The sequence below is a fragment of the Myodes glareolus genome, chromosome 18, assembly GCF_982192425.1.
Source record: "Myodes glareolus chromosome 18, mMyoGla1.1, whole genome shotgun sequence".
In the NCBI taxonomy this organism is placed as follows: Eukaryota; Metazoa; Chordata; class Mammalia; order Rodentia; family Cricetidae; genus Myodes; species Myodes glareolus.
In genome coordinates, this window is record NC_142043.1 from 46,943,284 (window position 1) to 46,969,930 (window position 26,647).

At 52.7% G+C, this 26,647-nt stretch overlaps 2 protein-coding genes across 4 annotated transcripts in view; both read right to left on the bottom strand.

The window, feature by feature from the left end:
• Slc29a3 (solute carrier family 29 member 3) overlaps positions 1-8,259 on the bottom strand; it is a 33,759-nt gene extending 25,500 nt beyond the window's left edge. The window contains exons 1-2 of the mRNA XM_087898137.1: positions 8,170-8,259; positions 5,746-6,044 (exon numbers count right to left, since the gene is read on the bottom strand). Coding sequence (XP_087754263.1) covers positions 5,746-6,044; position 8,170 — 300 coding nt within the window. The 5' untranslated portion in view covers positions 8,171-8,259. The remainder of the gene's footprint in view (positions 1-5,745; positions 6,045-8,169) is intronic.
• Positions 8,260-14,341: 6,082 nt separating this feature from the next.
• The window catches only part of Unc5b (unc-5 netrin receptor B), a 69,701-nt gene continuing 57,395 nt past the window's right edge, over positions 14,342-26,647 (bottom strand). For all 3 annotated transcript variants that reach the window (XM_087898139.1, XM_087898140.1, XM_087898138.1), the window contains 8 exons: positions 26,177-26,566; positions 25,527-25,614; positions 23,646-23,814; positions 23,315-23,548; positions 21,112-21,261; positions 20,255-20,419; positions 18,975-19,156; positions 14,342-17,033 (listed from right to left, as the gene is read on the bottom strand). In XM_087898139.1, the coding sequence (XP_087754265.1) occupies positions 16,868-17,033; positions 18,975-19,156; positions 20,255-20,419; positions 21,112-21,261; positions 23,315-23,548; positions 23,646-23,814; positions 25,527-25,614; positions 26,177-26,566 (1,544 nt within the window). In that variant the 3' untranslated portion in view covers positions 14,342-16,867. The remainder of the gene's footprint in view (positions 17,034-18,974; positions 19,157-20,254; positions 20,420-21,111; positions 21,262-23,314; positions 23,549-23,645; positions 23,815-25,526; positions 25,615-26,176; positions 26,567-26,647) is intronic.

The following is a 26,647-nucleotide window of genomic DNA, read 5'->3' on the forward strand; positions in this document are numbered from 1 at the left end:
GTCCCCTGCAGCAAGGACCAGGAGATTATGCCTACGAAGGCTCTGCCTGGCACAGGATCCTGCTAAACATCACAGAACTAACGGTCAACTTGGTGATCTTAGCCAAAGGCTCAGTAAAGACCGCTGCTGTGGCCCCACTTCTTCGCAAAGCCTGGGGAGATCCCTGGGCCAATCTGGGGCTCACAGAGGTTCATAGTAGCGGGGAGGGTGACACACATGCCTCTCATTTTCAAGGCTTCCTATCATCTTGATTTTGCATCCCCCTCAGATGACTCCTATTTTTTTGTTTGTTTGTTTTTGTTTTTTTGATTTTTGGTTTTTCGAGACAGGGTTTCTCTGTAGCTTTGGGGCCTGTCTTGGACCTAGCTCTTGTAAACCAGGCTGGCCTCAAACTCACAGAGATCCACCTGCCTCTGCCTCCCGAGTGCTGGGATTAAAGGTGCGCACCACCACTGCCTGGTAATGACTCCTATCTTGAGGTGTCCCACAGATCCCACTGCTCCTGTCCCTCAGCCCTGGAGACAGGAAGAAGACTCTGCAGCCCTCTTCCTGGCCACACTCACTAGGCTCCCCGGTCACACTCCTGGCGAGCATCTCCCTGAGACAGTGGAAAAGACCCAAGCCCATCCCTGGCTGACGTGTGGCTCGGGGACAACACAGACACACTGAAGAATCAACCACGCTTAATGACCTTCCATTCGCCAAGCCTCCCCAGCCAGCCCCCTGCCCCCCAGGTTCTGTAAGGGCTGTCAGTCCCCACACAGGTTCTCTGCTATAGGAAAGGTTATTCCTTGGACTTCCGGGTAGGGTTGCTCTAATTCTCCGAGCAGGAAACAGGCTTCCCACTGCCAGGTTTGGCAACTTGACTGGCACTAGAGGAAGTCCTTTGAGGTGGCTTCCTGGAGTCTCTGGAGCTCCAGCCACAGCCCACTTAATGACAGTTGCTTTTCACCCCAGGGTGCCCTCTGACTTTGATCCTGATGCAGGTAAACCTTGTCCACAAAGCCGGGCATGTGTTTGCCCAGGTGAGTCAGAACTGGGTGGGTGGGTAGTTTAACACAGCTCCCTCGTGACTCCACGGTGGCCAGATGGTGACAAGACAGGACACAGGGACTCTGCTGGTCTCCAGCTTGATCTAAATCTTGGTTTTGACACTTGCTAGCAAATGACCTTGGGCTGGAGGCCTCAGACCTGGGAGTGCCTCAGTTACCCCATCTGGAAACCGGGGACAAAACATTTATTTACCAGAATAGCATGTGGATGATGGATGGGTAAGTCATAGCGTGGGTGGGTGCAAGCAGCATGGCAGGGACTTGGCGGCGGTCAGCAGATCTCCAACAAGCCCTCTGATAACCCATCTTCCAGTTCCTCTTTTAGAAGTCATCCTGGTTCCTTTTAACCCTTCCCCTCTAGAGCCGGGTGCCTGCTCTTAGTTGTATGGGGTAGCTCCCAGACTGTGCTATCCTGTGGCTAGGCGATGCGGACTGGACTAGCAGGCGGTAAATACTGGAATGGTACCCCCTAGGTTCCTCCATCTCTGAGCCAGGTAAACCTGGCCTTCCCTAGGGAGACACCTCATTTAACATCTATGCCAATCCATCTGAAAGGTGGGCCACGGTGACTCCAGATCCGTTCGTTTCCCTACAGCGTAAGCCCTCCCTTAAATCAGGGTACTACTTTCCTCCTTAACCATGTGATAACCAATGCCACACATCCTTGACGTACTGCCACGTGCCACGTGCCTGCCAGATGCTTACCAGTGTGCGTCCTGAGAGATGTCAGCGCAGTGGGAGGGCAATCCTCCTGGTTAAGTGGATCCTACATCCCTTACTATGTAGGAACAGTGGACCATGGTCACCAAAGTTCGGCTCAACACCCTGGCTTTGATGGTGAGGCACTGACGGGGAAGCATTGGTGCTCTAAGGATGCAGATGTGAACCTGTGGCCTAAAGGGAGGCTGGGGGATTCCCAGGGAACACCCACAGACTTGAGTGATTGCTCTCCCATCTGGAACACAGAGGAGGCTGATTTTGCTGTTTTGGAACTAGAAGTCTGCAGCAGGGGCTGAGAACAACTGAGGGGTCCTCCCAGCAGGAAAGACCACCCCCAACACACACAGAGCCTCAGGCACAGAGGGGACCCTGACAGCTGGAGACCAGGGGTGGAGCCCAAGGGCAGAGCTCAGGTCCCTGGGTTTCACAAGTCAGAAGAGAAAGCAGCCAGGCCACAAGCCTGCACAGCCTCCTACATACCACTCTCGGAGTGTGTCCACTTTTGTGACTGTCTACCTACCCAAATTCCCCACTGCAATTCTCTCCAGCCCTGCTGTGTGATCTTGGGCAGGTCCCCTTACCTAGCAGAGCTTCTGACTTTCTGCCTCCAAAGAGGTTATTCAGATATTCCAAGGACAGAAGAGAAAGTCCGTGTCACCCCTGCTGGCCTGGTGGATCTAGGAATCCCGAGCCCTCACGGCACCCCTGAGCTATCCTTTCACGTCCATTTGTCTATTTTTGTACTGATAGTTTTGGTGCAGCTGCCCCCAACCCAGTGGCTTTATCTGAGGTTCCTATTCCAGAGAACAAAGAGAAGAGGACAGGGAAGGCAGAAGAAAGCTCTCGCAACCATCTCCAGACCTGCCGGAGACAAGAGGAAATGAGCCCTGGAATGGGAGAAGGCCCCAAAGGCCACACAATGGGGAGGGCTGTCCACATTCCTTTTGGGACAAATTCCTCCACCTTAGCACTCACCGGAGGAAGGTTAAAAGGGAACAAGCTGTCTCCCTGACTCTTAGTGACCCTCAGGACACAGGGCAGACTGGGGCTATCAGCAAGATTGGAAGGGAGCAGGAGGGAGCTGGCTGGCAACGGGTGGCACAAATGAGGAGGCAAAGAAAAAGAGCCCTGTCAAATGCAGAAAGGCCCCCAGCACGCTTGCTTCCCCAGCCTGGCCCATGAATCGAGGGGGTGACAGGTCTCTCATCTCCGATGCCAAGAGCCAGGAGCTGCGGGCAGCAGGCAGGTACTAGGCCTGCACCTGCCAGCGCTCGAGCGCCGCAATAAAGTATCATAGCGGGACCTGGAATGCTAAGTGCCTGCAGCTGGGAGGGATTGGGAGCACCATGGCCTTTCTCTGGCAGGCCTGAGGATGGATGGAAGGGGAGGGACAGGTGCGCACACAGCCGAGCCCTGCCCTGGGGAGACAGACAGATGGACAGACAGGCAGAGAGGTTCTGGAGGAAGTCCAGTGGGCAGTTTCAGTTGCTGAGGCCTGCAGAAAGCTGGATGGATGGCTTGTGCCACTAGTCCATAAAAGAACGAGGCCAGTCCCAAGTGATGCCAGAGATGCTGTTCACGCAACACCTGGGACGGCGGTGCCAGGCTTTATCCCGTGACATGTAATAATGGGCCTCATTGCCACAGCTACCTTAGGAGGGCAGTATAACCAGTATATACATAAGGAACCAGAGAGTGTACAGGGCCCAGAGCCAACAGAGGCCGTATCCTAAAGGGCACCGTTCCCATCAGTCACCTGTGTGAATATGTAAGCCCTGACTCCAGGACCTGGGTGGAACGAGCCTGTCACTAACAAGTTCTCAGGGTGGTCCTGGTCCCATGGTTCCATGTGGGGGCAGTAGGACTCTAAGCCACCATGGTCTATCCCTAAGAGCTTTTTGGGTACACGTACGCAGTGACAGCCCTGGAGCCACCTATGAATCCACAGGCATGTAGAAATGGTAGGCGGGGTGAGGGGTATGTAGCAGTCAATGTCATATAAACCTTAAAAAAAGCCAGTGTCCCTTCTCGACCTTCAGCCAGATCAGTCAGAATCCCTGGGCTACGTGTCATGGGAGGTTCTAGAAGTGGCTGCCAGTGTACGGTGGAGCCTTGGGCTGATGCTCAGAGAGAGCTCATTCACTCTCTGACTTGTGACATACAAAGCTGAGGTGTGTGAGGTACTAGAGGGCTAGCCAAGGACTCAGAGGGGCTTCCACAGAGAGACGTGAGCCACCCCTGGGGCCACCGGAGGGGTTGGCTGGGGTCTGCTAGCACATTCCTTCTTATCCCTGAGGGGCCCATAGAGGAGGAGCGCAAGGCTCAGCAGCGTCAGCCTCCCGTGCTGGCATGCTAAGAACTAGCTCTGCCCCCACGCGTGTGGCAGACGAAAAGAGCCAGGTCTCCCAGGCCCTGACCCACTACCTAACCACTCTAAACAGACTCCTTTACTAGGTACAGTCAGGCTCCTCTGAGCCCTCCTCCCTTCCTAGGCATTGACCTCAGACCATAAGCTTTTCTTAGAGGATGACGTACTCACGGCCAGCATGGAGGGAAGGCTGCTGTGGTGACCTCCCCATGATCTGGCTCAAGGTAGAAAAATAAGACAAAGGACTCTGAAAGTCAGTGCCTCCTTCTTGGGGCAGTCCCTGCTCACCCTTCAAACCCCTCTGCTCCAGGCCACGGGGGCCTGAGTGTGTCCCCGAGACTTCACTCCCCTTAGAACATCGGTGGCATATGGTCTGAGTGTCCCCCAAACTTTCCTATACAGAAATACCTTCCTCACCTGGAGGAAGTAAGCAGATGGAAACCGAATCCGTCTAGGATGTTTAGAGGGGATTATGGTTAGTCATGGGATGGCGCCCTACAGTTACATTCTGGTGGCTTCATGAGAAGAGGGAGAGGGACCAGGCTCACATACGCCCTTGCTCATCTTCCGTCGTCACAAGATGCCCTGTGCCACCTGAAGATGACGCGCCTAACGAGAAAGTCATCACCGGACACAGTGTCTCAACAGAGGGCTGTAACCAAGAGTCAAAGCAATCTTCCTTTCTTCAGAATGGTCATCACTCACCTGACTGGTGGGACTTTGATCCCAGTCATGGTGAACAGACTGGTACACGCTGTCTCCCCTAGCTATAGGGCCTCTAGTTTACAAGGGTGTTACAAAACAATGTTACAAAACTATGCTTAGACAGCTCGCTCTCTCTCTCTCTCTCTCTCTCTCTCTCTCTCTCTCTGTGTGTGTGTGTGTGTGTGTGTGTGTGTGTGTGTGTGTGTGTGTGTGATGTTAAGGGGTGTGAAGCTTTGGTTTTAAGCGCTAAGAAACACAAAAAGACTACATTTCCCAGCCTTCTCTGTAGATGACAGAGTCACGTGATTTAGTTTGGACCAATAAGATGTAAAGAGGAGTAAGTGTTCTTACAAGCAATAGGGTTTCCCTCCTTTCTCTCTTCATATAGATGCCATAATGGCTTCAACAGCCATCTTGGACAACGAGGGGACCCTGAATGTGAGAGGCGAAGCAACCCACCTGTCCAAAGTTGACTGTGACAGAAAAAAATGACCTCTTCTTGCTTTAGCTACTGCTATTTGGAATTTTCTGGAACTCACAGATGACTTAATGCTGTAAGAGTCGTACCTTTAATTCCCGGAGGCAAAGATTCCATATTCTCACACGCACCATTACACGCGGTATAGGACCATCCTGTCCATCCTCCCACAGACAGTGGCAGACAATCTTTAGTATGGATTGGGTCTGCCCATCTCCCTCCCTTCAGCTTCGGGGGGTAGAGACAAGGCCTGGGTACCACACAGTACAGGGCCTAGAGCCCAATGGATTCTTTCTACTGTGCCCACCCAGACTCTGTACCAACACCTATATTATCAGCATGTAAAGGTGCTCCCTCCAGTACCCCTAAGGAAGGCCTGGCTCCAGATTACCTGCTCCCCTCATGAGGGAAATGGCTCTTACCAGGATGTCCGTGTCCTCGGAGTCCCTCCCTGAGGCCAGGCGGGAGCAGTTGCGGAGCTTAAATGCCCAGTACTCCTTGGCAGTTACAAAAAAGTTCCAGGGCAGTAGGCTCCCAATTCCCAGGCAGAAGAAGATGATGTAGGCGCCATTGAAGCGGTCCTCCGGCCTCTGCAGGCCAGGGGCTGGGTAGTCTAGTAGTTTCCCCAGCAGGGCTTCCTGGTCAGCTTTGCGAGGGCTGCTCAAGGCTCTGTAGGTAGCATTTGAGCTGTGATATACATTGTCCTCAGAGGCAACGGCCACTGTGAGAGCAGAGAGAGACACAGAAGGGGCAGGTTAGCAAGCACTGAGGCTGGAGACTGGCTTATCCTAGAAGACAACTCTAGCCTCTGCTAGGTCTACCCTGTCCTTGAAGTCTGGCAGAAGAGCTTCAGGTTTTAGGATCACGAAGAAAGATAAAAGTCAGACTAGAAGAAGGACAGGCTAACAGAACTTTAGTGACTATACAAGGACAGCACAGGTGATGCATAAGTATGGGACAAGCGGCATGAATACCCTTGCAGGTACAGACTGAGACAAGCGGTGCAGAAGGGCCAGCCTGGGTTAAAGGCATTCTCATAGGAATCAGAACCCTTAATGGGCAAAGAATGAGACCCCAGCTCTTCCACGTTACACAAAAAGTATAAGCTGGGGGAAACACACACACACACACACACACACACACACACGCTTTTTTACATGTGCTCAGCATACCGTGGAAGACACATAGGGGTCTTCCAACAGTGGGTGTCTTTGGAGGGAGATCGGGACAAGGAGGAAGCCTCACTGTTAATTCTTATTTTTCATGACATTTGAATTTGAGCGATGTGTATTAGCTATGCAACCATCAAACTGGGCCAGGAATAGTGGCACACATACCTATAACTCAGTGGGACTCTGGAGGTGGAGGCAGGAAGAGCAGGATTCAAGGTCAGCCTCTGCTACGTAGAGAGTTCAAGAGTTAACCTGGACTAAGTGAGACCCTACCTCACAAAGAAACAACTTGTTTGTCCGTTGTACTTCAGCACATGATTACACCCAACACGTGAGCCATGACAGCCAGGTGCGAGGTACTACCTACAGATAAGAAGGTTGAGGCTCAGAAAGATCCAGTCACGTGCCTAGGTCACCGTGGGATGAAATGATACTGCCAGGCAGTCTGCATCCCCCCTGGGGATTCCTCAACTCCTCGCCCAGGGATGGTCTAGGAATGCTACTCTGCTGGTTCCAAGTCCCAGCAGCCCTCCCTCTGAAGGCGTCCTGCAGCAAGGAGCTAGGAGCAGAGAAGGCCCAAGGGGACCATCATTAACACTACGGAACGAATGGACTCTGTAGGACCCAGACATCACCCTGGACTGCTTACTGGGGCTGTGCCCTGGAGCAGGCAGGCAGGAGGTTCTACAGGGTTCTGTCAGGGTGAGCAGGGTCCCTCTTATAGCCTTGAGTCACGTGGAGATCAAAGATGACCATCTAACCAGAGAGGGTATGCATGGAGGCACACACACACACGCACGCACACACACACGCACACACACACGCACGCACGCACACACACACACGCACACATGAGCACGCTTAAGAACACTTGTTCTTTCAAAGGACGTGAGTTCAGATCCCAGCACCCAAGGCAAGTGGTTCAACTACTTGTAATCCAGTTCTAGGGGATTCAATGACCTCTCGTAGTTTTTGAGGGCACCTGAAAGAACTTGCGCATACTCACACAAAGACACACATATATATACACTTAATTATTTTTAAATGTCAAAGATAACCATGAACCAGAGAACTGGCAAGGAGCCGTTCCCAGAAGTTCAAGCTAGGAGGGTAGGTGCAGGGCCCAGTGTGGGTGACCCAGACCCACACAGGGCTGGAGCCCCTTCTCAGCTGCGGTGTCTATTCATCAAGGACCATTCAGCCTTGACCAAGCATCTGAAGTTGCCAGGGATCCTCTCTAACCGGGTCACCGGCGGTGCAGCAGATTGAGCAAAGCCTTATTACTCTTTATAAAAGGTAGCTGGGGCTTTGGATGAACAGAGAAAGACAAAGAAAGGAGGGGAGGCCTGCCCCTGCTTAGAGTCCTGGGGTAAGGGCCAGTCAGAGCTGGAAAGGGTGAGAGCCTGGGGACAGAAAAGATGCCTGGCCAGTTCATGTGCCTCGATGACTCCTGAGGACACAGGCTGGGGATGAAGAGCGAGCCCGACAGCAGGCTGGGACAAGTTCCCTCGGCAGAGGCAGCTGTGACACCCGATCTGGACCCACAAAGCCTTCTGGATCCTTCAGGCTGTCCTGTTCCCACAAGCAGGACCAGAGAGTGAAGCGGGAAGACCACGTTTTGCCTCGGAAGGGGGAGAGCCAGCCAAACATGGGGGCCGCCGCGCCCGCACTTACTGTCGCTGTTGCTGCTACCTCCACCAGGTCCCGGGAGCCGGGCCTCTGCGACTAGGGCTCAGCCAGGCCGGGCTCCACCCTTGCCCTCCCACTCGCCCTCCCCTCCTCAGCTCTCTCCGCCCCGGGCTTCCAGCGCTTCCGGGTTTGACGACGCCTCCCTCTGGGCCCCTCCCCACACGCGCGCCCCCGCCTGGCGCACGGCAGCAACTGCAGGCATCCAATTGCAAAGCGCAGCAAGTGAGTCTCTGGGCCAGGTCCCGCCCTGTCCCCGTGTTAGCACCCTCCCACCGGAGGGGCTGGGGTTTGGGGCCACCTCAGTTACATAGTAGCTTGATATCAACCCAGGCTACTTGAGTCACACGTGCACACCTAGATACATCCATGCACACTCACATACATATGTATGATTGTCCACACATGCATACATGTATGCACACACACATCACATGCATGCTCAGATATACACATGTACACACACACTCACATATACATACAGAGGTGAGGCTCAAAAATTAGCATATCTCAAAAACATCCTCAAGTGCAAGAGGAAGAAATGGGGACCGGAACATGGCACAGTATGCTCCAGACCACATACAGGGCACAGAGTGGGTTAGGGACCTCAGGATCAGGAAAAACCAGCAAACAAATTAACCTGTAAAGTTATCCTTGTCTCCCTGTGTCGTTTATTGTAATCAAACCCTGAGTAAAACCAACTTGGGGAGGAAGGGGTCAATTTCACCTTAGTGTTCCAATGAGAGAAGTCAGAGCAGAAACTAAGGCAGGATGCTGAAAGCAGGAACCAAAGCAGAACTCAAGAAGGAACTTCGGCTTACAGGACTTTCTCTCAGTGGCTTGCTCAGTTGTGTGTGTGTGTGTGTGTGTGTGTGTGTGTTTGAGACAGGGTTTCTCTGTGTAGCCCTGTCTATCCTGGAACTCACTTTGTAGACCAGGTTGGCCTTGAACTCACAGAGATCTGCCTGCCTCTGTTGCCCAAGTGCTGGGATTAAAGGCGTGTGCCACCACTGCCTGGCTTCAGTCTTATTTCTTATATAGTTGAAGACCACCTTCTCAGAATGGAATGGGCCTTCCACATCAATCGTTAATCAAGATCATTGCACCTAAAGTCTTTGTTTTTTGTTTTTTAATCATATGGTCTTTCCCCAAACTGGCCAACATGTAGAGAATAAGAGACTGTGGAAGGGCTCTACCCTCAGAGCAGCATCTAATACCATGCCCTTTCCTCTCAGGAGAGACTCAGGGGTCACTGAAAAGGGGTAGAAAGATTGTAAGAGGCAGAGGTGGCAAATGACTGCAGGGAAACAGAGTTTGGGGGCACAACAGGGAAGCTGCTCGTACGATCGCACAGGGGTTGTTACAGCAGGCACAAGACTCATGCAAACTTAAGCCAGACAAAAATCCCATTGTGGAGGGGCATGGCGGTCAGAAGGTAGGGTAATTCCATCCCTACCGGAAGTGCTGCTAGAAGGGAGAGAGAGAGAGAGAGAGAGAGAGAGAGAGAGAGAGAGAGAGAGAATGTTCTTTCAGGGTCTGGCGCCTGATAGGTTGACCACTCTCCAGGGCAGGTGCTACACAGGAGAATTTAGACAACAGACAGTGAACTCCATCAGGAGGGGCGGGGGGGGGGAGGGAAGCGCATGAGCCAGGGAACACAGCAAATTGGGTAGACAGGGAGTTGGGGGTGAGTAAGATCAAAATACATTCTATGAAATTCTTTAAAAAGTAACACAATTGTTAAAAGTTTAGACTCACGAAAGAAATTGTGTATACACATTTCCAACAAAGTTAGTTGATACTTTGTCCCCAAAGCAAAGCAAAAACGGATAGGGTCTCCCTATGCAGTCCTTCTTACTGTCTCACAGGTGGTAGGAGTACCTTCTTTGGACTCAGCCTGGCAGGCGCAAGCTCATCCGTCGGGATTTACTGGTAAGTGCTGCCATCTTGTGGCCACTTTTCTGCCACTGCGCAAGCTCCTGGTTTAGGCTCACCAGAGTTCCTGGGCTCCCAGATGGAAAACAGTCTTCTAACATTCCTACAATAACTAGTTCTAATCCAAGTCCCTCCCCAAGCTGACTCAAGTCGCCTCTCCTTGCTATGTGCCGGCTCATCCGCTCCCTCAGAAAGTTCTGACCTAGAGGGGACTCCAGCCCTTGAATCCTCCGTCCCTGCTCCATACGCGGGACCCCACTTTACTTTCACCCTGAGCTTACTTACAGCCTGAGGTCTTAGCAACCACCTTGAACGCCCATATCTCTGTTTCCCTGGTGCCACTTTGGGTGGTAACCCTGGGCAGCTCACTTGGACCCGGTTTACAGTGTCGCTGGAGACCCAACAGCAGTCAGGTGGGTCTGCTCTAATCCATGACCACCAACACAAGCCGGAGCTTTCCAGTGTTCCACACACACCTCAACTCCTCTTTCACCTGCCTCAAACTGCAGTGCCATATCCCACCGGCATGGACTGTCCGCCCATCCCCACTTTATAGAAAAGACCAAAATTACCAGGGGTGTTCACCCTGCCCTGTATCCCTACCCCACTTCTACATTTACAATGAGGAAGTTTGGAAGTTTCTCTACTACTGCCTTCTTAGGCTGGTCCCCTCTCTGCTGCCCCCCACCAGCCCCACTCAGGAGTCTCTTGGACACCCCTCCTCCTCTTTCTGATCTCTCGTGCCCCAGCTCCCTAGGGAAGTGTAATCCACATAGAGATCTGTATTCAGACCTCAGGTGGTGTTTGTGAATGAATGCAGATCATAACAACCCCACCAGCCACATCCAGTCTGTATTAGCTTGCTTTCCGGCTGCTGTGCTGAGATATTGTGCAGAAGGAACTAAATGGAGGCCTTTTCTTGGCTCGCAGTTTGATGGCTCCACAGTCCATCATGGGGATGGGGAAATCTTGGGAGGAAGAGCAGAGTTGAAGGCTGCCCAGCCAGGGACCCCAGTCCGTGGGACGGTACCAACCACATTTCTGCTGGCTTTCCCACTACCTTTTCTCTAGGCAACCTTCACAGACAGCCTTGCCTGTGTCTTCTGTCGGGACTCAGGGTTAACCATCACGCAACAGGGAAATGCTTGTACCCCAGAAGGTCTTCATTTCTGCTCACTATAGCCAAAAATGAATGCCCTTTACACTCTGCAGAGTAAAGTGTTTATTATCCCATGGGTGGTGCCCTGCAAGCACAACCATCTCTGTCTTGTGGTCTCGGCGGCATCGTCAGGTTCAAAGGCTGAGGTGCCAATTGCCTTCCTCACCTGTTGGTGCGTCTGACTCAGGATGGTCCTGGCCGTCGCCGAAAGCTGACTGCAGTACTGCCTAGGCTTCGCTTTATTGTGGTGATGGCCTCTGAGGGTGATAATCTTTTCGGGGCCCAGGAATTATCCAGGGGTGGAGTCTCCAACTCCACCCTGACCGCCAACTCACTTATATAAACAAGGATGGCCCCGGAGCTTTCCATCTTTCTGTTCTTGGGATTGCGGTTGTTCACCCCCATACCTGGCTAATCTTCATCTCTAGGTGGAGGAGTGTCCTGGTCATTTTGGAAGGAAATCACAGCAAACAGAGATACTGTGTCAGTGAGACCCCAAGACACCCCCGTGCTACAGCCCCTGCCCTGCTGGGTCTTGTGTTACTACTCTGTAGCTTAGCTCTACAGTGTTTGAGAACTCTCTTTGATGCCCCCTTTTCTTGTTGCCACAGCTGCTGTTATTTCTGTCCAGGTGCCCGTTCCCACCATCCCTTGCTCAACCCCTCTCCATGTTTGCCTCCACCTACAAACATCCTTGTTTCTGTCAAGGTCGGTCTTAGTCTTTAGAAGGACAGCCTCTGGGGTCACCAGATAACCCAGTGGGTAAGAGTCGGGGAATGTTGTCCTCTGACCCCCACGCTGTGGTGCGTGTATGCTCTTTCTCATCCACATTAAAAATAAATACATATTTTTAAAAGAAGGGTCTCAAATTCTAGTTGGTTCTCTTCATTTTTTTATGGATAATTGATCACCATTTGCTTCCAATGGAGATTTCTGTGATCCAGCGCTAAGTCTCATTGCTATTCCCATTTCATTCCAGAGGAGGGCGCTCCTGGGAGGCCTGGAGAAAAGCATTCCAAGCTCCCTCCCTGAGTTGCGGTCAGATCCTTCTAGATTCTAACCACATCGGTTTTTTAGGCGCCACCTAGTGGTTGCTTTCTTTTCTTTTTAAATAATTTATTTTTATCTTCACTGGTGTTTTGCCTGCATGTATGTTTGTGAGAGGGCGTCAGATTTTAGAGTTGAAAGATAGTTGCTAGCTGCCATGTGGGTGTTAGGAACTGAACTCGGATCCTCTGGAAGAGCAATCAGTGCTCTTAACCACTGAGCCATCTCTCCAGCCCCCGTGGTTTCTTTCTTATTGTCCCTGGGGCACATTGGCTCCATGGTGTAGAATGTGGCTTAGCCATAGTACCCAGGGCCAGGTGTTCTAGGAAGCTCTGATAACCTTTCCTTCACTTCCAAGTCTACACCAAGCCCTACCTCCTCTATTCTGCTGTGGCTCGATGGCATCTGTGCAGTTTTGCCAAAGTGGAGACCGGCTGTTAAGGAGAGGGCAAGTAAGACCTCCTCCCACCCCTGGGAAGTGCTGCAGCAGTTTCTCTTGCTCGCTACTTAGAGACACCACGCGGCTTTAACCTCAGTCTAGGTACAAAGTTTTGATGTCTCTGTGATCTAGAATTAACGGTGACTTGGGAGAGTCCTTTGTCCTCACTGCTTTCTCATGCTGCCAATCACTGGGCTTCACAACCCTTGCCCAGGACCACCCACTAATCCCAAGACAAGCACTCTCTCTCAAGGCAAGATGGCCCCTTACCTCCTGTTCTCACCCTGCCCCCGGTGTACCCTCTCCAGATTTCACTGTTTTACACTATGGGTTGCCCAGCCTGGCTCACTTCCCATGCCCCAACCCACCCCAGGACATGTCCACCTGCCTGTTAGATCAGTACATTCCCCTTGAATTTCCAGACCACAGACCTTCACTCCGTGGCAGCTTCTAGAAACTCGCTGAACGTGGCTGTCCCAGATCTTGGCTGCCCGGGCATTGAAAGCAGGCCAAGTGGAAGTGTATGCACACAAGTGTGCACACATTGTCCGCCCTGCCTCCCTACCAGACCATAGACACTCAGAGGACCCACGGATTTCCCTTTTCTTATTAACTGCTCATCTTGGACCTGCCTTAAAGGCTTTCCATGCTGGAATGGCCCCAGAGCCAGCCACAGGTGCTGGGGTCCAGAGCTGGCAAGGCCCATTGGAACCTTGATGTCTGGAGACACTAAGATAAGGGTCTTACCACCAGGTCAGTAAGAAAGCAACCTCTAGGCAGCGCTACCCTTAAATGTGTGTTGGACATCATGATCCTCCCCAACAAGGTCTAGGACTCTCCAAACTCGGGGGATTGGAGACAACACAGGCTTGGGAACTGCCAACCAGACCCAACTCACAGGGTGAGGCGTGAGATCCACAGGGTGATGGGGATCCGTTTAAATGGAGGTAACTAACAGTCATGAAAATTGAAAAATGCACCCTCCGCCTGCACATCCACTGTATCCACGATAACTGCCACATGTCCATTGATTGCATCAGCCATCAGCAGGAATCACCTGCTGGGAGAACACAGGATGCTGTCTGTCATCCGTGTGGGACGCTGCCACCCTCTTCCTTAGATGGGGAATCTGTCCAGGCTGTAAACAGCTCAGCTGTGCCTGGTAGCCAACCACACAAGGAGTGTGTTCACGTCATTTGTCCTGCCCACACAGCATCCTCACACCACAGGTTGGCGACACTGAACAGACCCCCCCCCCCCAACCTAGCCTCAATTGTGGAACATCCTTCTGACTGGGGAGGCAGATGGATGCTGGTCTTAGCCCATCAGCCCTCCCACCTAGGCTCTGGGTTTTAAGCCCTAGCTGGGGAGCAGGGCAAGGCCCAGGCCCTTCATGAGGACTTAATCTGCTGTGTAGCTATCGGCAAGCCCATTCCCTCTTGAACCATTTTCCCTTCTGTAAAGTGAGGCTGTTGAGCTGGACCAAGGGTTGGAGCTCTGAACTGATTGCGGAAATATGGAAAGAACGAGACAGTCACACCCAACTGCTGTTAAAAGACCAAGAAGACATCAGACCAGCACCTGGATTTTTTTTTTAATTAGACTAGGAAATATAATTTATTTCATAAAAATTAATCTTGTTACAAGAAGAATGCTAAAGGCTATTTACAGGTTGTTTACAGAATGAACGGGTGGGGCTGGGACCATCCCCGGCATATTGGAATCCAGGGACAGAGCCATGTTCACAGCCCTGCGTCCAAGCTCCCGGCCACCCACCCTCTGAGGGTGAGTGGAAGGGGCCGACTCAGATGCCTGGGAGCTTCAAGATGGGGACCAGAGTGCCCTGGAAGTCCAGGGATGAGGAGGGTCCCCATCCCTCAAGAGGTGTCTGGCCAGGGCTCAGAATCATGGGCCCCAGAAGAGGGCAGGAGAGGCACATAGGAGATACACTGACCCTGTGACTCGGAAACAGCGAACAGGCATGCCCACCTCCAGTGGCACAGGCCTGGGCACAGAGGCCATGTCCACAAATGGGAACAGGGGTGTGCGTTCTGGGAGGGGTGCCCTGATGTGCCCAAGTTGAAAAGCACAGGCATGCACACACATACATATCACACGCACGCACGCACGCACACATGCACACATATGCTTGCAAACACACATATATCCTGCAGGACCCCGTAACACCAAGCTGGCCAGGAATGGGAAGGGGAGGGTTCAGCTCATTGGAGGCAGGAGTGGAAAACCCAACATAGCAGCCCTGGCTCAGTCCATAGCTGGCAGATATTACCTGGGTTGCTGCTACCAAACTGCCCACATGGAGTCCTGCCCCAGGCTCCCACTAACTGGGACCCAATCACCAAGTGCTCCCATTAGCGCCCAGGCTGGCAGGTTTCTGAGGACTGGGCAAGGGAGGACATACAGACCACAATCAACTTCTCTCTACTTGATTCCCTTCTGAAGCCCAGAAAAGCCCCCAAAGCCCAAGGGGTCTCATGGAGCTTCTAGGATAAAAAGGAGCCCAGAGGCAGCAGTTATGTGCCTAAAGTCACACAGCATGGCTAGAACTTGGTTTTTGGTCTTGACTCCCAGGGTGCAGATGGACAGAGGCTCCTTCTGTGCATGGGCTAACAGTGACCAGCAGGGATGGACATCTTTGGCAGGAAAAGTTCAGAGTCACTGTCTGAGGCAGTATTTACCTAGGTGTTAGGGACACGTTGGTCTCAGTGTGAGACCCACCTCAGGAACCGCAGCAGAGAAGCCAGGACACAGATGCTTGCTGGGTCTGTGACCGTGAAACCTGCTTCCCCTCAGAAGCCCCAACTTTCAAAGCCCAGGGCGTGCCCAGACTGGTCTCAATGGCAGTTCGGGAACAGGCCATGGCCAAGAGTGAAGATGTCTACTTAGTAAGGCTACCTTCGTATCTCCCGACCCCAGCAGGAGAGTGGACGGGTGAACCAAGGACTAGAGGTGCAGGGGTGGGGACTGGCCAGTGCCAGAATAGATGCAAGGCCATCCAGCCCGAGAGAGAACCTGGAGGACCCCTCCCTCTCTGCAGGAGCCTCACCTCTCGGCCACATTACTAAACAAGGCTGGTAAGACAGACCTGAAGTGTTCCCAGGTCACAGCAGGCCTGGGCTTTCAGCTGGAGTCTCAGAAACCCAGAAGGCCATAGAAGGGCATCTGCCTGGGACACTGGAGGGTGGGAGAACCACCAGGCTGCTGCTTCTGATTTTAGAACTCAATGCCATGGCTAAAATCCTATATCATCTCCCTGAACAGCTGGGGAAACTGAGGCCTTGTCAGAGTTTAGCCCACAATGGATTCATGATTTGCAAAGCATTTCTCTGACCACACCCATGCACACACACATTTGTGCAAACACGTGCCCATGAATGCACTCATCTGTGGCCCAAGTCACAAGCATACCCACTCTTAACCACACTGGAGAATAAAAGTCCCCCCGCCCCCTCTTCTTTTCTCACTTTTTTGTTTGTTAGTATTATTTTTTTTAAAAAAAGGACCTATCCAAGTATCTGGATAATAAATCATTTGCGTTTCCTAAGAAACTGTTTTTGTTTTTTTTTCCCTTGTGGTTTTTGCTGACTTCTAAAGCATTCATCCATCCATTCATTCATTCATTCTTCCTTTCTTTTTTTTTGTTTCTTGTGGACAGAAGACAACAGTTTGTCTGAACTGAACTCAACTTTCATAGAGGAGCAGGGATAGAAGAGAGGTCCCTAGCCAAGGACAATGTGGTGAACACAGAACTGAAACCTGTGGACCGCCAAAGTCACAGGACTGAGGGTAGTGGGTTGTGAAGGGGGAAAGCCTCTGGCCTTAGGCTGCCCCAGAGGCCTCAGTCCATCCCAGTGCGAGCCAGGAAATGGTGGGGCAAGGATCCCGGCCTCTCAGCAGTAGAACACAGAGGTTTTCTAAGGCTGGTGGTGGTCTGAGGGTTGCGGCAGGGAGGGGGGTGGGGGACCATTCCAGCTGTGAGCCAGGGATGGCAGAGGCTGGACACCCCCACGGGGAGGCTGCTAGGCCTCCTTGCACTGTCTCAGACTGTCTCATACTGGTCCCCGCTTGCCTGTGGTCACAAGCACTCAGCAGTCCCCATCAGTAGCCATGGCCACCAGCATCTCGCTCTTGCCCATCTCCTCCAAGGCACTGGCCAGGCTGTTGAGGTCCCCGTCATCTTGCTGCAGGGCTTCCCAGAGGTCCAAGATCACGCCTGTGGGACTAGTTTTGGTGGCGAAGTAATTCAAGTACCTGTTGGAAGGAAAGAGAAACATTGGCTTCCCTCAGGTGATCAGCCTTTGAGTTGGGAAGGTCCAGGTGGTGGAAGACTGTAGGCTCCGGAGTCTTGGGTTGAAATCCTATGTCCTCTGAGTGTAGGCCGAGCAGCCCTATGCAAATCAGGGCACTCTCTAACAAGACTGATCCCGTCTCCAAAATAGGAACCATGTCATTATCTCCTGTTAGAGCCTGGGAATACAGCCTTCCTGAAAAGGCTCACAGATGGACAGCCTGATCCCCTACAAGCAGTGTTAGAGGTGGGACTCTGAGCAAGGGCCGGGGTCATGAGCTTCTACATTCAACAACAGATAAACCATGGAGGGGCTCAACATCGGAATAAGGGCTGGCAAAACAGTTCTGTGGGTAAATGTGAAGACTCGAGCTCAAGGCCCTGGTACCGACATAAAAGTCACATGCATACCATAAATGTCTATAATCCCTGTGTTCCCTTCAGGGAGATGGGAAGCAGGGACAGGCGTGGCAGCTCCTAGGGTTAGTCTGGCACACATGGCAGAAGAACAAAGAGACCCCATCTCAAACACAGTGAAAGGTGGGGCCTGACACCTGAGATTGTCCCCTGACCTCCACACATGCTCTATGCAGTATGTTACATACACGCATGTTCTAAACACACGCATGTGACATCTAAATAGGTGGCTGGCAGAAGGTAGGGCATGCTGGGAGGGAATGGTTGCTGGGGTGTCTTCCCCTGGCTCCTCCAGTCTACTTCTGAGGTGACACTGCTCCATCATAGCGTAGCCCCTTGCCACAGTGGTTAGCTTTGCTCTGACGTACAGCCCTGTCAAAAGCAGAGCAAGGACCAAAGCCTCTGGAAGTGTGGACCAAGATCCATCTTGACCCCTTTAAACTGCCCACTGAACTCCGCAGTGACAAAGAGTTGTCTCCCACATCCCTTCACACTGCTGGGGAGGCCCGAGCTCTCCCAAACCACCCTCATCTGGTTCATCAACATCATCAAAAGATGCTGGGACCCTGAGAGACCTTCCAGGCTGGCAGGCCAAACTCTTTCTGACTCTGACATTCACTTTTGTTCTGGGCCTGATCCTGCAGCACAAGCTCCTCTGAGGGTAGGACCAGAGTTATCTTTCTAAGTTACTTTTGGTAACCAAAAAGTAAGAGTTACTTTTGGTAACCAGTTGCTTTTAATTTTAACATGTGTGCATATGTGTGCATGTGTGTGTGTGTGTGTGTGTGTGTGTGTGTGTGTGTGGGTCAGAGGACAATCTCCTGTGTCATCCTGAGGAACACCCTCCACCTCATTTGACGCAGGGTCTCTTATTGGCCTGGACTTCACTATTTAGCTAGACCGCCTGGCTAGCATTTCCCATGGATCTTCCTGCCTCCATCTCCACAGTGCTGGGATTGTACATGTGTTAGCATGCCTGGGGTTTTGACGTGGGTTCTGGGGCTTGAACTCAGGTCCTCACGTTTATGAAGTAAGCGCTTCACTGACTGAGCCATCTTTTATACCTGCTCAAGGCCATGGATAAGAATTTCTAGTAAGTGACCATTTAACATTTTTACCATGCATATCTGGCATTCAGAGTTCCCTAAGAGAGCCTGGGCACTGAGGCGCTGGTGACGACAACGACTACCCGGTGTCAGGGCTGGGTCTGCCCCTGGTATGGGCAAGGGAGTGTTTGCCTACACTGTGGAAGACAGCAGGACTAGGAGAGTGGTGGCAGTCGCTTAAAAACCTACCTAGCTCACAGGTCTGCTCTCTGATGGGGGACAGAGACCTCAGACTCAGTGCATGCAAACCCGGCTGTGGATCTGTCACTGATTACGGCACAAGGGGAACTGAGCCTTGGACTGCTGGGATTATGCACCCCGCTGCCCTGCCAGACCTTGAGGACGAGGGCAATAGGGGTGACTGTGGCTTGGGATGCTCACCGGTCCATCGACAGTTTCTGGGCCAACAGCCGCCAGTCGTTGCCCCGGGAGCTAGGGGCATCAAGGCTGTTGCAGATCTTCTGGCGGATGGACAGTGGTATCTTGAAGGCATAGGGTCCCAGCTGGGTGGTGACAGCATTGCCGGGGGCAGAGCAGAGTGCATCCAGGGAGCCAGCAGGTGTCTGGAAGAGAAGGGATGAGAGTGAAGTAGCCACAGTGCCGAACAGGAGCTCACCCAGTCTCCTGCCCGGATAGGGGCTGAAGGGCCGAGGCTGAAGCTTAATTGGTAGAGTGCTTGCCTAGCTCTAGCGTAGAGCCCTGGGCTCTATACTCAGCTTTGTCTCCTCTAGGCTCTCTCTGGCCACCCACTTCTGCAGGGCAAGGGTTGCTTGCTGCATGCCGGGTGTGATCTTGCTTGGGATCAGCCTGGGCACATGCTGACTTAAGTCTTGAGAGGAGGAACATAGCCTAATCAATGAAGACCAGCTTTGATACAGGTGGAAAATAGAACCTAGAGAGGACAGGTGACCTACCTGGGGCAGAGCTGGCTTGAGGCCTGTGTGGAGTGCTTTCTACTATGCTGGCCACCTTAGAAGTCCTGGCTTTGTCAAGAGGTTGGGAGTCACAGGCCAGTCTGTACCTTGGCCATGTTCAAAGTCAGCCTCACCTGGCGGTCATGTATAGTGTACTGATACTATTTTCCCTATAACCTTTTATCTATCTATCTATCTATCTATCTATCTATCTATCTATCTATCTATCTATCTATCTATCTACCTACCTACCTACCTACCTATCTATCTATCCATCCATCCATCCATCCATCCATCCATCCACTCATATATTTTTGAGGTGGGGTCTCATGTAGCCCAGGCTGTCCTCGAACTCACAATGTAGCCGAAGATGACCTTGGATCTTCTTGCCTCCACATCCCGAGTGTTGGGATTATGGGTGAACACCACCATGCCTGGTGTATTTGATGGTGGAGCCCAAAGCATCATGCATGCTACAGAAGCACTCTGACAAGTGAGCCCCAGCCCTAGCCTTGAGACTCGTCTTCCATAAGGGGACCACCATAACCAATTCGCAGGTGTGCCAACTTGATATGGTAATAAATGTCACGTGAGCAGTGCTCAGCAACTGACGGTTGCTCGCTCGGGGTGAGCAGGTTCCTTTTGCGATTTGAGAGGGGGGGAAAAGGAGTCTTCATGGAAGATGCTGGGGGGTGGGGTGCTTGTGTGCCAGAACTTCAGTCCCCCCGGGCTGTCACCGACCCTCACCTCAGCCAGCGTGGTGTGCACCTGGAAGATCTGGCCTTCCCCTTCCACCTGCCGCACGCAGACCTTACAGGTGAACTCGGTGGAAGCCAGGCTGTGCCTCTCCAGGGTGAAAGTGCAGTGCAGGGCTTTCTGGCTGCCGTTCCAGATGTGGTAGAAGGGAATCTCCTGTAGGAGAGGCAGGCATTCAGGGCTGCGGGTGAGACTGGGTATTTGCCAGAAGTGGGTGGGGACCAGCCTCAGGGAGGGCTGGGCCTCTGGGGGCAGCTCAAGTCTCTGTGTGAAATGGTTTTAGAGTAGGAAAATCTGGCTAGCTACACGGTGTAGATCCATTGGTTCTGGGAGGGAGTTGAGAAAAGGGCCTGTGTGAGAGAAGAAGACAGGAGTGTGTGTGCATGTGTGTGTGTGTGTGTGTATGCTTGTGTGTGTGTGATGTATATGTATATATGTCAGGGCGCATATACAAGCCGGAGCATGGAGCACCTAGGACTTCAATGGTGGCATATACTGCAAGATGGGACAGAGGAACATGAGTGCCAGAGATAAGCAGAATCAATCTGCAAGGCTTGTGTTTGTTTACACGGGTCTGGCCCCAGACCAGAAACTTGCAGTATAAAGGGCCTGAAGGGGACGTGTGGAGGTGATGGGCATGAGTATAATGTGTGTGGGGAGGTGTAAGAGGGGCTGAAGATGTGGCTGTTAGTGGCACAGCATTTAGGGTATGAAGATGGCTGGAAACCCGAAGGACAACAGAGTGGAGAGACGGGACAGGGCTGAGGGACCTGGGAAACAGTGCCTGCTTCACTCCAAAGGGTGGAGTAGTGGGTTCCTCCCTGCCCCTCCCCGGGCCCAGTGCTCACCTGGTACTTGGCCAGTAGCTTGCTCCTCCAGTGGGCATGGGGGATGTCATGGAGGGAAAGGCGCAGGTTGTGGTAACTGTCCTTGAAGAGCAGAGGCTTGGGCTCCTTGACCAAGTAGCCGCCCAGAGTGCGCTCCAGCTCCAGCACCTCCTGTTGATGGGGCAGTGGGAGGGGCTTGTTACCCGTGTACCAGGGGTCTTTAATACCGCAAGCCGCTAGTCTGGGGCCAGACCCATCTGATCTAATTAAAAAGGTGTTTTGGATGAATGTGTGGCAGATACACAGTGGATGAATGGAAAATGAGTGGGTGGGTGGGTAGACAGACAGACAGACAGACAGACAGACACAGACAGGCTTCCAGGCTATGGTAGATACACAGATAATTGGCAAACTGGATGGATGATATATGGATGGACAGATAGAGGGATAGACAGATACATATAGAGAACATAAATGTGGGTACCAGGAGATTGGAAGGAGAATTAGACGTACAAGTAGGATACTGACTGAGTATGAGATGGACGGGTGCACATAAAGATGAGCAGATGGATGGACCGATCGAATGGATCACTGGATGGATGTGTGGGTTAGGCGGGTAAACAGATAAACAGATGGCTAAGCAAACGAGTAGGTATATGAATAGAAGAATATCTGGAAGGTCAGATACATGAATGAGGAGACGGACAGCGGCTGGATGGCCAAGGCTGTTTACCAAGGAAGTGTACTGGAAGATGAGAAAAACGGTAGGTGGATAGATGGGGCTGGACCAAGCGAAGAATGCAGTCAGGCCAGAACGCGGCAACTTCCCTGTTGACCTTTGGCCAGGGTGAACACTAGCCAGCATCAATACCACCAGATCCAGCTGCAGGGGATTGCCCGCAGTGTCCCACCCCTTTTGGAGGCCTCTTGGAATGTCAGGGTAGTACAGTCCCCACAGGGGCTATTCCTTCTCCCACGGGGCCTTTTCATCTATGTTGTATCAGCCCCCATTACGGAGCCTGAGAGAGCCACAAGAGACTCAGAGACAGCGCGACTAGGAGAGACCCCAGCTCAGAGCCGGGGGTGAGGGGGAGGGCATCAGTCTGCCCAGTCTGTCAGAAAGCCCTGTGAGGCTCCTGGAGGGCGGCTGCAGGAATGCAGAAGAGAGCCAGCTCTGCATCCTCCAGTATCATGCTAGCATGAGACTGATGACCCAGGAATGGGACAGAGTTCGGAGAGGAAGGGACAGCGGCTTTGAGACATGTATGACAGGCGATGCCCACGTTGGGCTCCATATCTGCCGATTTACCCGCCTTCCATCTTTGCCCAGCATCTCCTCATATGCCCTTGCTTCTCCTTCACTTCTGGTCTCCATTGGCTTTTCTTTGTGTCTGCTAGAAGCCTGGGCTATCCTCGCTCATTCCATCAGTCCCTGGTCTGTCTGTCCTACTGACCAACCACAAGGTCCAGCCTCATCTCCTGCCCACTGCCACTGCCAGGTGACAGGGATTCAGCCCCAACTTCCCAATCGGCCTTTGCCTCTTGTTTACCAACACATACACATGCGTGTGTACACATATCATAGCCCCAGCTTCCTAATTAGCCTTTGCCTTGTTTCACACACACATACACACACACACACACACACACACACACACACACACACACACACACACACACCATAGCTGCCGACCACTCTACAGAGCACCTGTGAACAGGTGTCTGCTACAGCTGGGCCCCTTGCCACTGGACAGCATCCCAGTTACCAAGCGCGACCTGAGCTCACTAACAAGCGGTGGCCTCTTCAGTCCCTCCCTCTCGCACTTACACAGTCACACACACATGCACACCCTTCACTGTTCACACACGCCGAGCTGCACACCCATCTTGGCAGAAAGTTGTCCTGCTGGTTGGACATGTCCTTCCTCTTCTCAACCCAGAGTGACAACTTGCTATCCAAGGCTTAATTAAGTCTGAGGCCCACTTTCTCAAACTCCTCAGAAGAGATTTCTGTTTGTCTCCCACCTCCAGCCCAGAGTCAGGAGTTGTGACCTCCAGCCCTGTCTGAGAGTCCATTGCTGTTCTAATGGCTGATGAAAAGTAAGTATAATTGACGATGGAGGTTAGCGCTGGAAAGAAGCCTGACAGAGACCATGAACCCTGGGAGAGGAGCGAGCAACTGACGGGCTGCACTGATGTCCCCGCAGTGTCCCCACGCTCCTACCTTCAATGCCACAGGTGTGTCCTCCAAACAGTAGACCCTGAGGCTATACTCCAGGGAGGTACAGAGGGCCGGGGCAAAGATGGCCAGCTGGAGCCGCTTGACGGCAGAGCGGGAGTAGGACTCGCCCGTGAACACATAGGTGCCCAGCTGGTCCAACAGGATGTGACAGGACTTAGCCTCCAGCTGGCAGTAGCAGGGGGTGTTCAGGGTCTCCTCATCCAACGTCACCACCTCCTACAGGGGGAGAAGTGGATGCTGTCTTGTCGTCTGGGCTGGGACGAGTCAGGAGAGGGGCAAGTTTCAGAGCCAGCCATGCCAACCGGCACCTCACCTCCCAGTGACCCTGATGGGTCTGGGTCTTGAGCTGGAAGATCCAGTCTCCAGCGATGACTTCAGCACAGTGGGGCACGGTGAGGATGACAGGGCGGCACAGGAGGAGGCCTGTGGGACCACAGGTCACCGAGGGGCTCAATACTGTCTGGGTCCCTTCCGAGAGTGGGCTAGGGGGAGGGCAGAGGGAGGCAGTGAGCAATACTCCACCCCTGCAGGACCTCCACCTCCATCCCCCCGCAGGACTCTCAACTCCACCCCTGCAGGGCCTCCAACTCCAGCCTTGCAGGACCTCCTCCTCCACCCCTGCAGGATCCCCAAATCCACCCCTGCAGGGCCCTCACCTCCACCCCTGTAGGACCTCCACCTCCACCCCTGCAGGACTCCCAACTCCATCCCTGCAGGGCCTCCAACTCCAGCCTTGCAAGGCCCCCACCTCCACCCAGAGACTGTATCAAGGCAGTGTCTGCCCTCGGGAGCCTGGGACTGCCAGGCACCACAGCAGTGGGAAGTAGGGATATGGCATAAACTAGGAATTACATTCTAGATTTTTGCTGTTACGTCAAAACAGTCGCAGCCAAAGCATTGCACAGCCTTAAAGGTCTAGGGTTTTAGAGAACATTCTGGTCTTTCTTTACTTTAAAACAAAACAAAACAACAAAATAAAATACAAAAAACCCCACAACAACCCATGAGGCCATTAAAAACAAAACAAAATAAAGCATAATGGCATATGCTTTCATCTCAGCACTTGGGGAGGCAGAGGCTGATCTGAGTTCGAGGCCAGCCTGGTCTACATAGTGAGTTCTAGGACAGCCAGGACTACACAGTGAGACCCTGTCTCAAAAAAAAACAACAACAACAAAACCATTTGGGGTGTGTGTGTCTGTGTCTGTGCGCGCGCGCACGCGCATGTGTGTGTCTAAGTGAGAAGATAACTTAAGGGAGTCAGCTCAGCTCTCTTCTTTTACCAAGTGGACTCTGGGGATGTAACCCAGGCTCGCTAGCAAGCACTTTTACCCGCTGAGCCAGCTCACGAGCCAGCTTTTGGTACATTTTGATTGCATGCTGTTACACTGCCCTCGGGAGAGCCGGTCCCATTCTACGCAACCACCAGTGTGTCAGAAAGAGCGGTGTGTCCGTGCTCTTGGAGGCGTGCAGGGATTAGCATGAGGAAAAACATCCTTACAGGTTCCTCAAGCAAAACCCTTCTTGTCTATCTGTGTAGTTTTATTAAGTGTGACTGCAATTCAGACAGAACAACTTCTCATAAACAATGTACATGGCGCGTGTACATAGGAATCGCTTGTTCATGTTCTAGCCCCATGTTTGAACTGAGATGTCCGGTTTTTCTTACTAGCTGTGATAGTTATCTTCCCTGTCAATCTGACTGAGTTTGGGGTCACCGAAGAGATGAACCCCTGACATGCTTGTCTGTGAAGAGTGTTCCCTGAGAGGGTTCGGTAGGAGGAGAGGCCTACTCAGGTGGACAGTGTATCCTGTGGGCTAGGGACCCAGACTGAACGTAAAGGGAAAAAAAAAAGAGAGGAGAATGTTGGACCCTGATGCCGAACCCTCTCTGGTTCCAGCTATGGATGCTTCAGGCTCCTGTGACCACAGCTAGAGGGGTTGTCACTACGGTGAGCCCAAATTAACGCCACCTCCTGAAGTTCTTATCAGGCATTTGTCACAGCGATGGCACTGAAATGATACCCTCATTTATAAAGGACTCGCTGCTGCTGGGTTTTACCCAACTAGAACATGCTTTCTCTGGGGGACCCTGGGCATTGGGGACCAAGCTCTGAGGGGCACATGGAAATATCTGTGCCTAGGGTGGGCAGAGAAGGGGCGCTGCCTGGCCAGGGCTGGACTGTCTACTCACAGGGTACTTTCAGCTTTGTTGATCAGTAGATACATCTCATAGAACTTGCCAGGGGGGATGGCTCCGTTTGGCACCAACAGGCTGACCCCTAGGGAGGAAGGGAGGTCATCAGGAAGGGGGTTAGGTAGAGGTGATGAGAAGAATGGGGTGAGACCTGGCTTAGGGAAGGGAAAGGACTCTTGATTAGGGAGAGGTGGGGGCAGACACAGGGAAGAGCCAGGCCACTTGGGCATAGCTGGTATGCCCAGGAATACAGGGGCATCTAACATTGCTGGGGATGGTGTGTGTGTGTGTGTGTGTGTGTGTGTGTGTGTGTTAGGGGGGTCAGAAAGCCCTTATGCTGGCTCCATGCTGGCTCAAGACAGGACCCTAAAAAGCTGCCAGCTGCTACTTTCACAAGAAGAGATGGGCACCCCCCACCCTCCACCCAGAAGTCAGTCACAACTGGGACCTCTCCGTGGGACTCTAATGATAAGAGTTGTTCTCCCACCCTGACGGGGCAGCGAGGCCTCTCCAAGTAGTTGATCCAAGACTTCCCTGGCCTAAAGAGGCCCAGGCCGGCCTGATCTCAAGTCTTCTACCAGACTTCTCTATGTATTATCTACCCCGAGCTTCACTTTCCCATATGAGCAATAGGTCCAAGGGCCTACCTGTGCCAGGAATGCTCAGCCTCCCACCCAGGCAGCCAAAGGTGCCACTGAGGCTGCTGCTGGGGTCTCGAGGTAGGCCCAGGAGCTGCTGGGAACCGAGGCTGGCATTGCGCAGGTGCAGCAAGTGGGTGTCCCGGGAGAAATCGCCTGGGAATGTGCCGGGCGGTAGGACGCCCAGCAGGTCGGCTCCATCAGCCAGGCCGGATCCAGAGCCGGTGGTGCTGGAGTTATAGACCTTGATCTTGAGGCTGGGCAGGGGATCCAGCAGGGGTGAGTTAGTCATAGGGATCTTATCGGCGGAGTCCTGCAGGGCATAGACGGGCCCACGGTAGATGCCGGCACTGGCTGTGAGGTCTGGAGGGGCAGCCGGGTGCAGGAGCTGCGGGTTGTCTGCAGGGGTGAATGCGATAGTCAGAATCACTTTCCCTGCCCCTCACCACCCTGGCCCTGCCCACTCCGCTCCCTCCAGGC